We start from the raw sequence: 14,511 nt of genomic DNA, 5'->3' as shown, positions 1-14,511 counted from the left end.
GCTGGAAGAAAGCGCTATGCAGCGATATGGCCGCAAAATTGTATACGTTGTGTTGTTATACTTTCCTTTTTTATGTACTTTTTGTGGTGTGCAATAAAAGTATATTAATTCATTTATGCATTCATTATTAATAAAGGGAATATATAATAGAAATAGGAGAGGTTTTAAAATAACTTCCATACCCCTAACAGGTCAGCCCGTTACCATCTTATCCAACTTAGAGTGGCATACTGGGAATTGAACTCGGCACCCCGAAAGTGAAGCCGAAATCCTACCCACGGGGCTATCAGCGCTATAACTATCCGCTCAGTACAGTATTAGTACTCTAACTTGTGTAACTCTAACTGTACTCAGTACAGTATTAGTACTCTAACTTGTGTAACTCCAACTGTACTCAGTACAGTATGAGTACTCTAACTTGTGTAACTCCTACTGTACTCAGTACAGTATTAGTACTCTAACTTGTGTAACTCCAACTGTACTCAGTACAGTATTAGTACTCTAACTTGTGTAACTCCTACTGTACTCAGTACAGTATTAGTACTCTAACTTGTGTAACTCCAACTGTACTCAGTACAGTATTAGTACTCTAACTTGTATAACTCCTACTGTACTCAGTACAGTATTAGTACTCTAACTTGGCTAATTAGCTAACCGAATGCAGGTTAGCTAATTAGCCAAGTTTTAAAGCATTTAAGTAGTACTAGTAGAGGTTTTAGTGGCAGAGCTCGCCGGTAAAGTACTACCGCCATACTTAATTCTTCTAATTGTTGCAATGCTGTTTGGAGCGGATAGTTATAGCCCCGTGGGTAGAATATTGGAATTAAATAACCCAAATTTATTATGATATTTGCCACTAGCTGGCGTTCGAGTCAAGAAACGTGCAGTATATGACATATACTTACGACCAATCCAAATTATTAATTTTAAATAGCGGAAACTGCACAGAAGCGTTACTTCCGTCAGAAAAAATCTGAGTTACTACCTAGTCGCGCCTAAAGAAGTTCTACTTCAAAAATACGTGTAGAGCATACTAGTTTCAGGCATCACAATCACCTAAGGCGGTGAGGTGAAGCGTGCTCCAGTTAAAGCCTTCAATTGATATTACCGGCGAGGTTTATCAGTCAGGCACTGCGTTTCAATTTGTATCTGCATTAGGTGCGATCATTACCGCATTATTTATTGTTGGAACTTACGTTTCTTATGAAATAAATAAATAAGTATACTACAATACACACATCGCCATCTAGCCCCAAAGTAAGAGTTGCTTGTGTTATGGGTACTAAGATAACTGATGATTATTTTTATGAATATAATACACATAAATACATATAATATACAGATAAACACCCAGACACAGAAAAACAATCATGTTCATCACACAAACATTTTTCAGTTGTGGGAATCGAACCCACGGCCTAGGACTCAGAAAGCAGGGTCGCTGCCCATTGCGCCAGTCGGCCGTCAAATTATTATATTTTAGATGCATTTGTGTATATTAGTTTAGTATTATTGTTTATTATTTATTTATTCATAAGACACACCAGCAATTAACTGTAACTACATTCATAAAAAAAAATATATTATTTGTTAGAATTACAAATTCTTTATTCTTTTATTGGGAGGTAGCTGATGTAATAAGGAGTAGCTTAGGCTACGTTTATTCTAGAAAAAATCTTTTATATCATCGTTAGATTAAAAAAAATAAGTAACACCTAAAAAAAACTTTATTGGAAAAGTTCTATTAAAAATCTACACCCGATTTTTTTTTACAAGAATACACAATTTAAAAACCTGATTTGAAAACAAAAACAAACGCGGATGAAGTTGTGGGAAACAGCTTTTTTATCAATAAAATAAACTATCGTTTTAAACAGAGAAGCCCCAGGATCCTTGGGGTCATCCCTTGACTGAAATCTCACCTGGTGGTGATAGATGCCGTCTAAGATGCTAGCTGGCTTACCTGTTAACTCGATTAGGCGGTCGTCACTTAATACCATTTATCAGTTGACAGTAAGTATTGTACTTTTAATGGGAAAAGGGGGGGGTGTAAAGTGAAACCTGCGCGGGACGGCAGGGGTCCCAGAAAACCTCCAACCTGCCTAAGATTCGGGGCAGCTATAAAGCTTTCCACCACGCTAGAAAAAAAACAATGATTCAAATAAACACCTAAACATATTCGAGCAAGTTTCCTATTTCCCAGCTGGGAATCAAACCCATAACCTATATTAAATCATAACAATTAAGTAATCATATAACATAATCAAGCATCAAGATGTTTTGGAAAGGTGTTATTAATTCATCCCAAACAATAACTTGTACGTAATTACTTTGAGGTCAATTATTAAAATTAAAAAAAAAAAATAGAGACGTGCGAGTAAGTGATTCTTGCTGTATATATATCGATAGTTTTAATCTCTCCAATTATTTGTATCAACATTCAAAATTAATTTATTTTAAGTAGGCCTAATATAAGCACTTTTGAAACGTCAAGTCCGTTTGTTTGTAGTTTTGTAGTTGTACACTACCACCGGTTCGGAAGGCTTCGGGGAATTCGTTTATCGATAAACTATCGATAAACGAATCCCCCGATTGATTCAAAGTAAATTATTATTATTTATAGTTATAATTTAATTTTTATCATTTATTGATTTTCATTTTTTTTTAAATTCTTAACAATGCTTTGTTTAAAAAAAAAAGAAAAAAAACATTAACTATTATTGATTTATTTTACATCTTGTTAGTACGACAGGGCCACTTACACTGACTAGATAGAACTACATAATTTATGGATATATGGATAACTATAAGACATATAAATGAAAGATCTTTTTTCTCTTTCGGATGGACACTTGCCGATAACCACCTGAGGGGTTGCTATGGAGTCACCGGGGGAATGGGGCGAGCGCGACAGCTCGCTATAAGAAGAGCCCCAGGGCTCGACGACATCGGGGGGAAGGTGGGAGACGTCGACCCGAGGTTGCCTCCTGCGATTACTCGGACCTCGGCTCAGTTAGACGTTAATCTGACTTGAGATTATAGTATACTCAGCGAACTATAGTCACACTCAGCGAATATTGAAGTAAATATAGATTACACTAGCGGACCCCAGCGCCATCTGTCGGGCTGATTTGTGAATCTAAACCATCCAGGGTGCCACCCAAACGCATACCAAAAAAATCATTCAAATCGGTCCAGCCGTTTAGGAGGAGTTCAGTGACATACACACGCACACAAGAAATATATATATAAAGAAGATTTATTATAATACTAGTGGACCCCAGCGCCATCTGTCGGGCTGATTTGTGAATCTAAACCATCCAGGGTGCCACCCAAACGCATACCAAAAAAATCATTCAAATCGGTCCAGCCGCTTAGGAGGAGTTCAGTGACATACACACGCACACAAGAAATATATATAAAAGATCTAAAAGGGCTAGTGTGTTTAGAAACTTCACCATGTTATTCCCCCGTTTTCGTTTTTTTTTCAGTTGAAAGTATAATAGCACTCGGAAGAGAAAATTCACGCACGCCATGCCCCGCCACGCCGCCATCTAGCCCCAAAGTAAGCGTAGCTTGGTACTAAGATGACTGATGAATATTTTTTCAATGAATAATATACATAAATACTGATAAAATATATATAAACACCCAGACACTGAAAAACATTCCTGTTCATCGCCTTGGACTCAGAAAGCAGGGTCGCTGCCCACTGCGCCAATCGGCCGTCAAAAAATTATTATCAGTTTAGATGAATTATTCCCCAGTAGCAGATCATTTTGTAATTATTTTTAGTGAACGTTTATTGCCACTAGTTTAGTTAATTTCTCAAAAACAATTCAGCTTTGTAAAGTATTACAGTATCTCATTAGTAGCATTTTTTTAAAATTAGATTTATGATATTCCTTAGTCTTGTAATTAAACGCCAATCTATGGTGCTTTGTCTATGGTACAGACAGGAGCTGTATTTCTATAGGCATTCAATTCTTCCTTCTGTAATCGTCTCTCTCATTTGCTTGTTCATCCTGCTATCAGCTCGACTTTATTGCAACCGTGTTACTTAATACTTTCCGAGTAAAATATTAACTCTCTTAATAGTGTTTTCTCCACCACAAGCGACAAAATTCTACACTTAGTCAAATTCAAATGTTACGTATGGTATTTTAAGAAGCTAGGGTCACACAAAAATTGCCCCTACACGAAATCCTGTATCTGCTGGAGCCCTAAATCCACCACTGCACCGTAATGAGAAAACTTTAATTTTAATCCACCAGAGCCGTTGAATGCTATTCCACCTGGTAAGTGATGATGCAGTCTAATACGGTAGCGTGCTAACCTGTTAGGGGAATGACACTTATATTTAACCCATACCCTTGTAATGGGTTTCCTCGCGAAATCGTACCGCAACGCTGAAACGCTTGGCGCCCGTCTGTCGGTAGGGTGGTAACTACCGGCTAGCACTAGCTACCCGTCACTAAAAGGGTCTCGCTACTGTCTGAGGGGGTGGTCAAGCTATCCTGATCCCCTCCTTCTTAGCGTAGGCCTGGCAATCGGTTGGGGCGGTTGGTACACTTTTGGTATACAACGGGTTCCCCGGACATCCTCTAAAGCCAACGAGCGGGGCATGCCGTGGTGGTTTTTAATTTGGGTAAACTCTCACATAACCTCCTGCCCAAAAGGACATAGATAGATAAAGCTTTCCAAACATATCTTATCGATAAAACAAATGGGAACATCTCTATTTTTTATATCGATTTTTGCAACCACATGAGCATGTTATGACAATCAGCGGTGTAACGAGCGCCCCGATTTATCGATTAGATCGATTCGGAGCAAGGTCATTTCATCGATATCGATATCCATTGGATCATGAGAGCTTTTTTAGTTATTAAATTAGTGTAATTGTTGATTATGAAATTGGTTCATCATGAACTAGTCGTAGAAAACAAAGCGATGATATTCTTGTGGTTAGGAAGTCGATCTCACTTTCGGAGGGAACTAGTTCGATCGCCGGACAGTCCTTTGAACTTTTCGGATCTGTGTGCCACTTTTTATGATGGTGGAGGAAACCATCGTGCGGCAATTGGCATGCCTGAGAATTCTCCAGAATGTTCTCAAAGGCGTGGGAAGTCTACTAAGGTTTAATTGATTGGCACAGGCCACCACGTAGCTCTAACGCGGGTTGATGGGTTAGAGAATGCATACGTTTTGAAGAACGTTGTGGAGAACTCTCAGGCATGCAAGTTTCCTCATGATAATTGCTTATAACGCACATACTTATTTTATTTATTATATATAAAGTATCTATATATCATCATCCTCATCATATCAACCCATTAACAGGTCATGGGTCTCCTCCCACAGTCAAAAGGGTTCAGGCCATTGAACCGCCACGCTGGCCCAGTGCGAATCGGCGGACTTCACGTGCCTTTTAAAAAATTATGGAGAACACCTGAACTGTTTTCCTTCACTGTTGAAGTAAACGATATTTTAATTACGCGAAACGCACATAACTCAGAAAAGTTAAAGGTGCGTTCTGGGATTCGAACTCATCCTCGAAAGCGAAGCCGAAGTCCAACTACTGGAAGTGTAAACAGTGACGTCCTAACTACTATACAAACGAATTCAAAACATTACCAGTGTTTACTTTTTTTTTTTCTTTATATAATAGACTTAGCGCTTGACCACAATCTCACCTGATGGAAAGTGTAGATGTAGCCTAAGATGGGACGAGCTTGCCTAGAAGATACCTATTCTCTCTTGTTTACTTATGACATTTTATGATAGAATATTGAAGATACCCCTTTAGACCGATACGCGCATTGTACCTACGATACGCGACGCGTACCTCATAAAGTGACAGGAGTCACATGATTTTAATTTTGCATGTGATGTTAATTTTGCATGTTAAGGTTGTATCTGATTTCTGTCAGTAAAAACTAGCGCCGTGGTTTTCTCAAAAACGATTAGGTTTTACAGATAAGTATCAGAGGCAGAACATAATGTACCTCTAAAGGCTGTGAAGTCTTATTTCGGTTTTCATTTACACGTTGTATAGACGTGACGTCATAATGTTGATTTCAACGTTTCACATGTCATGGCAGACCGCCAGATTTTGCAGTTTTGTTTATTGAAAATAAATACCATTCTCACTTCGAATATAAATAAAAATACATGATCTAAGCACGTTTCGCTCCAAAACCGGAGCAGGCGATGTTGACTTTACAATTGTTCAAAAAGTATTGAAGAAATTGTTAATGACACCACACAGATTCTGCTGCTTTGCGCGGAGTTTAGCAAATTAAGCTTAATTTTCATAATATATCATGGATTTCCGCAAAATAACGTTGATACGAACGCATGTTTGTCCATGGGTCCGTGGTATATTTTTTTAAGCACGCACGCGTGCAATTTGTTCTCCTTTGCCGATTCCGAGAACCTACAACAGCAACTTTGATTTGTTACCATTGAATGGATATCACATTTCTCACGTACATGCGTCTATGTCGCAGGGAATTAAATAAACAGGGATTTTGTGGAAAGCTGTAGTGATTCTGTAAAGGTTAGGTATAAGACAACCCATAAACTATGACGAACTATGTAATTATTATGACGGACGTGAGTTTGCAATATTTTTACATTGCAATACTGTTACTTATTTTTATTATTTTGTTATTTAATTTATCTTTTTATATTTTAATAACTGGGTTTTTAAAATATAAAAAGATATTTTTTTCCCACCTTTTCTTTCAATAAAACTTCGCGAAAACTTTTGCATTTAAAATATTAGTATCAATTTCAAGAGTAAAAAGTTTTTGAAAGACTTCTGATATTCCTAGGAGATTCGTGAAACCATTGACTTCATCAAGTCCCTGCCACATATATACATATAATTCGTCTGTCGGTCGGTCGTCGGTTGCTCAATATGAAGTCGTGATGTGTCTCGGTGCTGCAAATAACGATTAATTATTTAGTATTCGACCCAAATCAGAAGAAACTAGCGATTTTAGTAGAAGGAGTTTATTGGCTACCAAAAGCGTACGGAGGTATGGTTTAATAAAGCTATTTCTTTACCAATTTTATAAAGTCAGTTGCTGCGTTAAAAAAACCACAGATTAACAACATTTGTGTTTTTTTGTCTTGACTGCAGTCTCACCTGGTGTTAAGTAATATAAAGTCTAATATGGTAACTGGGGTATTACAGTTATATGGTACCCATACCTCTAATCGTTTGCTACGCGACATCGTACCGGAACGCTAAATTGCTTAGCGTTACGTCAATAGGACTGATTAACTATAAAAAAATACGAAATAAATCTTTTTTTTTGTATTTTAACTTTTTTTTTTTTACAATACACACAGCGCCACCTAGCCTCAAAGTAAGCGTAGCTTGTGTTATGGGTACTAAGATAGCTGATGAATATTTTTATTCGAAATTCCTTTATTCAAGTTGGCCAGGCCTATCACAGGCACTTATGAAGCGTTCATACATATATGTTTACATTAATTATAAGGGGACGGTGATAACTTCGTTCGTCAACTTAAACCTAAAGCTACGAGGGTTCCAAACGCGCCCTGGTCTAAGAAGAGCGTACAAAAAACTTAACCGGGTATTTTTTCGTTGTTATCACCATCTGACAGTAAGTTAATATTAAGCTATGAAGTTAGAGCAATTCATAACAAAGCTTTTTTATAGTTTAAGTAAACCATAACATTATAATATGATTTTTAGTGAGCTTCCGCTTTGTACAAACTTTTAAGTTATTGAGAGACATCTCAAAGATTTCATTCGGTAATCTTAATATATATAAATCTCCTGTCACGATGTTTGTCCGCGATGGACTCCTAAACTACTTAACCGATTTTAAATTAAATTGGCACACCGTGAGCAGTCTGCCCCAACTTAAGAGATAGGATAGCTTAGATCTTTAATTATAGTTGCAATTTTATTTTATTGCAAATTATTTGTCTATAATTAATTGACCCACACATGACACAACTAGTCACATGTTACATATATATATATATATATATACTTATGTTATATATATATATATATATATATATATACTACTATACTCATTTAAGGCTTAGCGATACTGAATACTTTAAAAACAAAATCAAACGCAGACGAAGTCGCGGGCCACAGCTAGTTTGTTATAAAATAATATACAATTGCCCTTGATTGAATTAGCAATTTTATGTTGCCTAGTAAACTGCACAACGATTTTATTTTTGCTTCTAATATTTATATTGTTACAGTCCATTTTCTTTTCATATTTTTATGGTCATAAATTCATCACCATTAAATAATAAAATTATAAAACAAGCAATGTGTCATCTTTTGTTTCAAACGAGTCTCATTGTAATATGGACCTTTGAAAAAGTTGATCGAAACTGCAACGTTTCCTACGCTACAGCAGTGGCGTACATATAGGGTATGCACAGGGTATGCAGATGATATGAAATGAAGATAAATACTTAAGGGTAGGCTTTTTATAACTCTTACAATGCCTATCCCTAGCCAGAGAGTCGCAGGTTCAAATCCTGTCGGTGCCGAAAATTTTTATATGCATTTTAAATTTATAAAATTAACTATGCACCGTTTTAACTTCTTTGAATTTATTCTGTAATGACTCTCTTGGGCCATTTTTATATTGCCGTGGTCGTGTGCTGCTATGCCTTGTACCCTACACTGTACACCTACACAACGCAATTTTCCGTATGCACGAATTATCTATCGGCCGCTGAACGCTCCGCGCCACAAATCCAAATTCGTATCTAATGATAGCGGAGCATCGAAGCGAGCCTTCATTTGCATTTACAATAACATATATATTGCTAGTTGTTACACATATATTATTCCTGTTATTTTAGTACCCAGTAGATAGTAGAGGGGTCTGTGACAGAGCTCTTCCAGGAATGTATTACCGCCATGTTTATTTCTGCTACCAAGCAGCATGTTCCGGTCTTTTCTAAGCAGTTCTTGCAGCGGCTCCCAGCGACCCGTTTGGTGTCATCTATCCACCTAGTTGGGGGCCAACCATCGCTGCGTTTACCTGTGCGGGGTCGCCAGCACTTTCGGCCTATCGTGTAACGGTGTTAGGTTACTTGAATATTACTTAAAGTAAAATCTAGATTAGCTATATGAAATAATACTAAATAATATGCAAATCAATAATCCCTTCAACGTTCGATAAAAACCGTCAGAGATTTGATTAGGCGATAACACGGCGCTGCCTTAAAAGCTGGAACGACTGGTGACTAAAGCGACGCGGGAAAAAAAAAGAAAAAGAAAAAAGATCGCGCGGAAAGCAACATCGGGCGTTTGGGATTTTAAAAGAGAAAATGAAAAAAAAGGTAAAGGATGTTACGAACAAGAATAATAACAAATATACTACGACAATACATACATCGCCATCCAGCCCCAAAGTAAGCGTAGCTTGTGTTATGGGTACTACGATGACTGATGAATATTTTTATGAATAATATACATAAATACTTATAACATACAGATAAACAACTAGACACTGAAAAACATTCATGTTCATCACACAAACATTTTCCAGTTGGGGGAATCGAACCCACGGCTTTGGACTCAGAAAGCCGCTGCCCGCTGCGCCCAACGGCAGTCATCGTCAAGTGTTATATTTTGAAATTATCCAGTTTATAAGTTAATTGAATCCGTAATATGAATGTAATGTATCTTTATAAGCAGCTTTACTAGAACGGGATCCCATAGGTACATTGCACCAAGAAAGTACTCAGAATAAACGAATCTAGCTGTTTTAACGTCTGTAAATTCATCTCATAAACAAGACGCATTGCTAATCTTCGCGATTTGGAGGTCGTTAGGATGAGATTGGCGCCGTGTGAACGGCCGATCTGATTCCATAACTGGCCAACGAATTTGAGATCAAGATGGCATGCACTACCGATGTACAATCGCGCAATTTACACACAATTCGATTGCCAATCAAATTGCTAATTAGATTATATCGATTGAAATAAACTTTTGGCTTAAGCAGAATGATATTAGATAGTCATAGTGAGTTTAAGTAGGTTAAAGTTATAGAACCTCTGGCTTGGAAATAGTAAACGATTTAATTTACGCAAATAAAACTAGGTATGTGGAATAGTGCTATGTCTCAGCTCTCTAAGTTATGGACAGATCGAAACATCTCGCGACGTACTAAAGTACATCTTCGCGATCTCTCTTTATGGAACTGACATATGGACTGTAACATAACCTGTTTAAAATATGAGTTACCTATTTATATTTTTTTATCTATATTTTTAACATTTTTTTCATAAGTAGGACTAAGAATAATTTCCAATTAGTAAATACATAATAATAATTACAAACTAACATTAATATTTCAAAAAAATATGAGCCGTCTAATTGTTAAATAATACTGTTGATGAATATATATATATATATATATATATATTTATAAATAAATAAATATACTACGACAATACACACATCGCCATCTAGCCCCAAAGTAAGCGTAGTTTGTGTTATGGGTACTTAGAGCCGCGTGGGGTTGCTAGTCCCCCATCGGGCGCATCCGGGATAGTGGAACGCCTTCCAGATATGGGGAATACCGGGGAAACCCGGAGCGAACCAAAACCAGCACGGGGTGGGGTGGGCGCTTCCGCACTGAGCGGAACCGGGGGCCGCGCGCACTGAGCGTGGGGCTGCGCGGAAGACAACCTCTATAAAAAACTACCCCTATCCCAAGGTCTGGCGCCTGCCGATAGGATAAGTGGCTGGTAGGAAACCAGTGCCAAGGGCGTCACAACGGGGGGTTTATGGGGGAAAAAAATATGACAAGTACGCCGGCCAAATTATCTACCCGGAAGGGTCCCGCTTGCGGGGAATCCCCAAGGGATTGTGCTGGACAGCCAGTGCATCGGCTCTGATGTATACGGGGGGGCCAACCAGCGTAAGGAGGAAGAGTTAGGATTGGTGGGGAAATTTTGGATGGATGTAGGAGAAGGGGGAAGGGAAGAGGAGCGGAAATGAAATGGCAGCGTCGGAATCCGACTGCTGCCTTATAACCGTTGAGAGCAGGCCCAGATCGGGATCTGGCTCTTTGGCGGTGTTTTCAGTGGACTGGAGTGAAGCGCCCACGCCTCAGTGAGGGCGATGATATGTCGACTGACGAGGAGAGGCCGGGGACACCAGTCCCTGTAAGAGATAGAGGGCGCCCACCTACCCATGGACGTTATGTCGGCTTTGGCAAGGCCAGGGAGACCCTTAGTATGGAGAAAAGAGCCGAAGCGAAAGCCCAGGCCAATAAAAAGGCGGAGGATGACCTCCTCAAGGAGGCCATCGTCGCCCGTTTTCGGCGGGAGGCGCGTAAAGAAGTGCTATCTCCAGTTGGGCAGCGAGTGGACGAGAAGATCGCAGCTCGGCTACAGGACCAGGTCTGGGAAGACTTGGACCTCATCAAAAAGGTGGCTACTAAGTCTGCCCACTTGAAGGGCACTTTCGTGCGTGACCTAAAAGATGCTGCGGTTTCTATCAAGGAACTGTGGAAGTCCTCGGGTCACGTACCATTTCGGAAGAGACGAGACACGGCGACTGCAGGCGGATAATTCTCGCCTGCAAGCTGAGATGGCCAGTCTACGCAGAGAGTTGGCCCAACTACGGCTATGGAGGGGGTGCGGAAACAGGGTTCTGCCCACTTTCCACCGGACAAGATCTCCTCAACACGTCAAAACTGGCCGCCCTGGGGTTACCCCAGCTTCACTGGAGGAGATTTGTCGTACGGTAATGGTCCAGGTCGGAGGAATGCTGAATGCCCGCCTGGCGTCACTAGAGGACAGACTCCTCCCGGAGAGGAAACTCCGGCGCACATATGCTGCCGCGGCTTCGGGATCTGCTCAAGCAACTGCAACTCCGTGACCAACCCGATCTGGACACAGAAGGCTCGCAGGGCAGGCACCCTCGGCACCACCTCAGCGCTCAGCTGGATCCACGTCGAGTCAGCAACGAGCACGGATGGCAGCAGACCCTTCCACTATCTCTTCCGCGGAAAAGAAGAAAAAGAAGAAGAAAAAACGGAGAAAGAAAGGTGGTCAAGAGCCAGGCCCACACCAGGGAAAGAGCCAGTCGATGGAATAGACGAGAGTAGAGTAGTACAATCTGAAGATATGGAGTGAACGGGCCACGATTCTCATGAATGGGGAGGTAATTCAGGAAGAAGGTTATAGTTTCTTGTCTTATGGACAGATTTTCATCCAGGAGTTCGGTCGGACATGATATCAGAATTTCGAAATCTAAGTGACGGCCTAAGATACTCAATGACTGCTCTTTCCATTTTTGCAATTTTTAGGTTACAGGTTAGTCACTCTTAAATTGGACTGCATCATCATTTACCACCAGGTGGGATTGCAGTCAAGGAGTAATTTGTACCTCGGAGATGGTACTGAATTTCTTGACACAGGACTCGAACCTTGGACCTTTTCATGAGTAAGCGACAACCTAGATCGAAGAAATAAACTAAAGCTAAAGAAGTTGATAAAATAAAAAGCAATTGGTATTCAAAGTTCTTTATTTCCATATCTATTTGAATCACAGTCTACAGTAAGTATTTATTGGATCACAATAATTGTTTAGTACATAGTTTATAATTTAAATAATAATAGGTCTCTAATATAGTTCATTATGTTTATTTAATACAGTATAAAATAGGCAGAATCGATACAGTTAGAGTGTCTTCACACGGACTTACAAAACGCGGCGTTCTCAAGTTAAGGTGTTTCATTTAAGACGGTGTGTCAAATGCAACACAAAATTAAGAAGAGTTTCAGTTTAGTAATGAAAATATAAAATAAATAAATACGTTATTCAGCTTAGCTTGATAAGAAAATGGCGTTGTTTCCATTCTAAATTTAAATTTAGTGTGAAATTTGTCTTCTCTCTTCTTTATAATATTAGGTGCCATGTAACTTATCTTCAATAATTTTTCTCACTCTGAAAGTATAGAGGCTTAAACTTGGCAAAACTATAGAAGAGCCTAATAGCGATTAATTTGACACTTATTTTTGCAATAAAACCATTCTAAAAGCTCATTTTTAGTGTGAATACACAAAAAACAGGCCAGAGCGTGTGAAATCTACCAATCAGTGTGGCGGACTACGGCTTAAACCCTTCTCATTCTGAGAAGAGACGCGTGTTCTGTAGTGGAACAAAATAAACGTCATTATTACGGTGGTAGAAGATAAAACCACCGATATCGATTAAAATGAACAAAAATATCGCCATTTTCTTAAAACCATCTTGACAGTTACAATACAAATACAAATAAATATTTTTTACAATCTGTTTCATACAATAATATAAATTCTTTGGAAAACACTTTATTCGGGCCAGCCGATGATTTATTTTCACCAATTTTTTTTGTACAGTTAAGTAAATATGTTATTTACTCAAAACCGCGGCGTGTCGCGTCGCATGTGAAGCGCCCTTACAGACTTCTAAGCTAAACTAGCAAAAGGAACTTTGTTTACTCGCTGCTTTTTATTTCATTATCCGCCTGCGCTTTTCGCCTGAAACAAAAAGAAAAAAAAATTATTTATTTTAATAAATTTTATTGAAAAAAAAAAAATTGGTTGTCTGTAAAGTCGGCTTACTGACGATAGTTGAAAGTGACAACGTCGTAAGAAAACACTGATGGAATGGTTGCATTTTTCAAAAGAAAATTTTAATTTTATTTGTTTGATAGAAGATATTATCGTTGCTATAAACAATTGACACCACATTCACTTTTCACTGCACTTCATCCTTGCCGAAAATATGTAAATGTATTATTGTATAGAAGCTGTCCACGCGGACGCATCGCTCACTCAAGTAGGAGAGAGACAAATGTCGAACGCGGAGGCCGACTGTGCCTCTTTGTCGCTCGCTCTCGCTTGCACTTCAAGCCTTGAATGGAACGCCTCAGAGCGAGGTAACGCCGCATACGTCATGTTTTTTCGTGCGTGCAGCCGGCTCCATCGAATTATAAGACGTTGTCACGTCAAAAAGTATTTCCACGAGGAAGGAAAATCAAGCTTAATTAGCTTTAATCCGCCAAAAGCAGTAAATGTTGACTTAACAATAGATTATTTCCTGTAATATAATTCATTCATTCATCATCCACCCATACCCGGCCCACTACATGGCACGGGCCACCTCTTAGAATGAGAAGGGTCTAGGCCGTAGTCCACCACGCTGGCCAAGTGCGGATTGGTGGACTTCACACGCCCTTGAGAACGTTATGGAGAACTCTCAGGCATGCAGGTTTCCTCACGATGTTTTCCTTCACCGTTTAAAGAAAGTTATATTCAAATTGCTCAAATTAAAAACGCGCATAACACCGAAAAGTCAGTGGTGCGTACCGGGGCTCGAACTCGGTCTCAACGAAAGGAAAGCCAAAGCCTTTCCCACCAGGCTATCGACGCAGATTATCGCAAACTAGCTGGTGCCAACGTCTACCTCCACCTTTATTATGGTTTTTT

The 14,511-nt window shown here is 39.2% G+C and overlaps 1 protein-coding gene across 4 annotated transcripts in view; it reads right to left on the bottom strand.

Moving 5' to 3' along the window:
• Positions 1-12,545: 12,545 nt before the first annotated feature.
• LOC120634877 (neural/ectodermal development factor IMP-L2-like) overlaps positions 12,546-14,511 on the bottom strand; it is a 99,024-nt gene continuing 97,058 nt past the window's right edge. For all 4 annotated transcript variants that reach the window (XM_039905721.1, XM_039905724.1, XM_039905723.1 and 1 more), the window contains exon 7: positions 12,546-13,560. In XM_039905721.1, coding sequence (XP_039761655.1) covers positions 13,518-13,560 — 43 coding nt within the window. In that variant the 3' untranslated portion in view covers positions 12,546-13,517. The remainder of the gene's footprint in view (positions 13,561-14,511) is intronic.

The sequence above is a fragment of the Pararge aegeria genome, chromosome 25 (genome assembly GCF_905163445.1).
Source record: "Pararge aegeria chromosome 25, ilParAegt1.1, whole genome shotgun sequence".
Lineage (NCBI taxonomy): Eukaryota > Metazoa > Arthropoda > Insecta > Lepidoptera > Nymphalidae > Pararge > Pararge aegeria.
The sequence above is the reverse complement of the archived record's forward strand: the minus strand, read 5'-3'. Positions and strand labels throughout refer to the sequence as shown.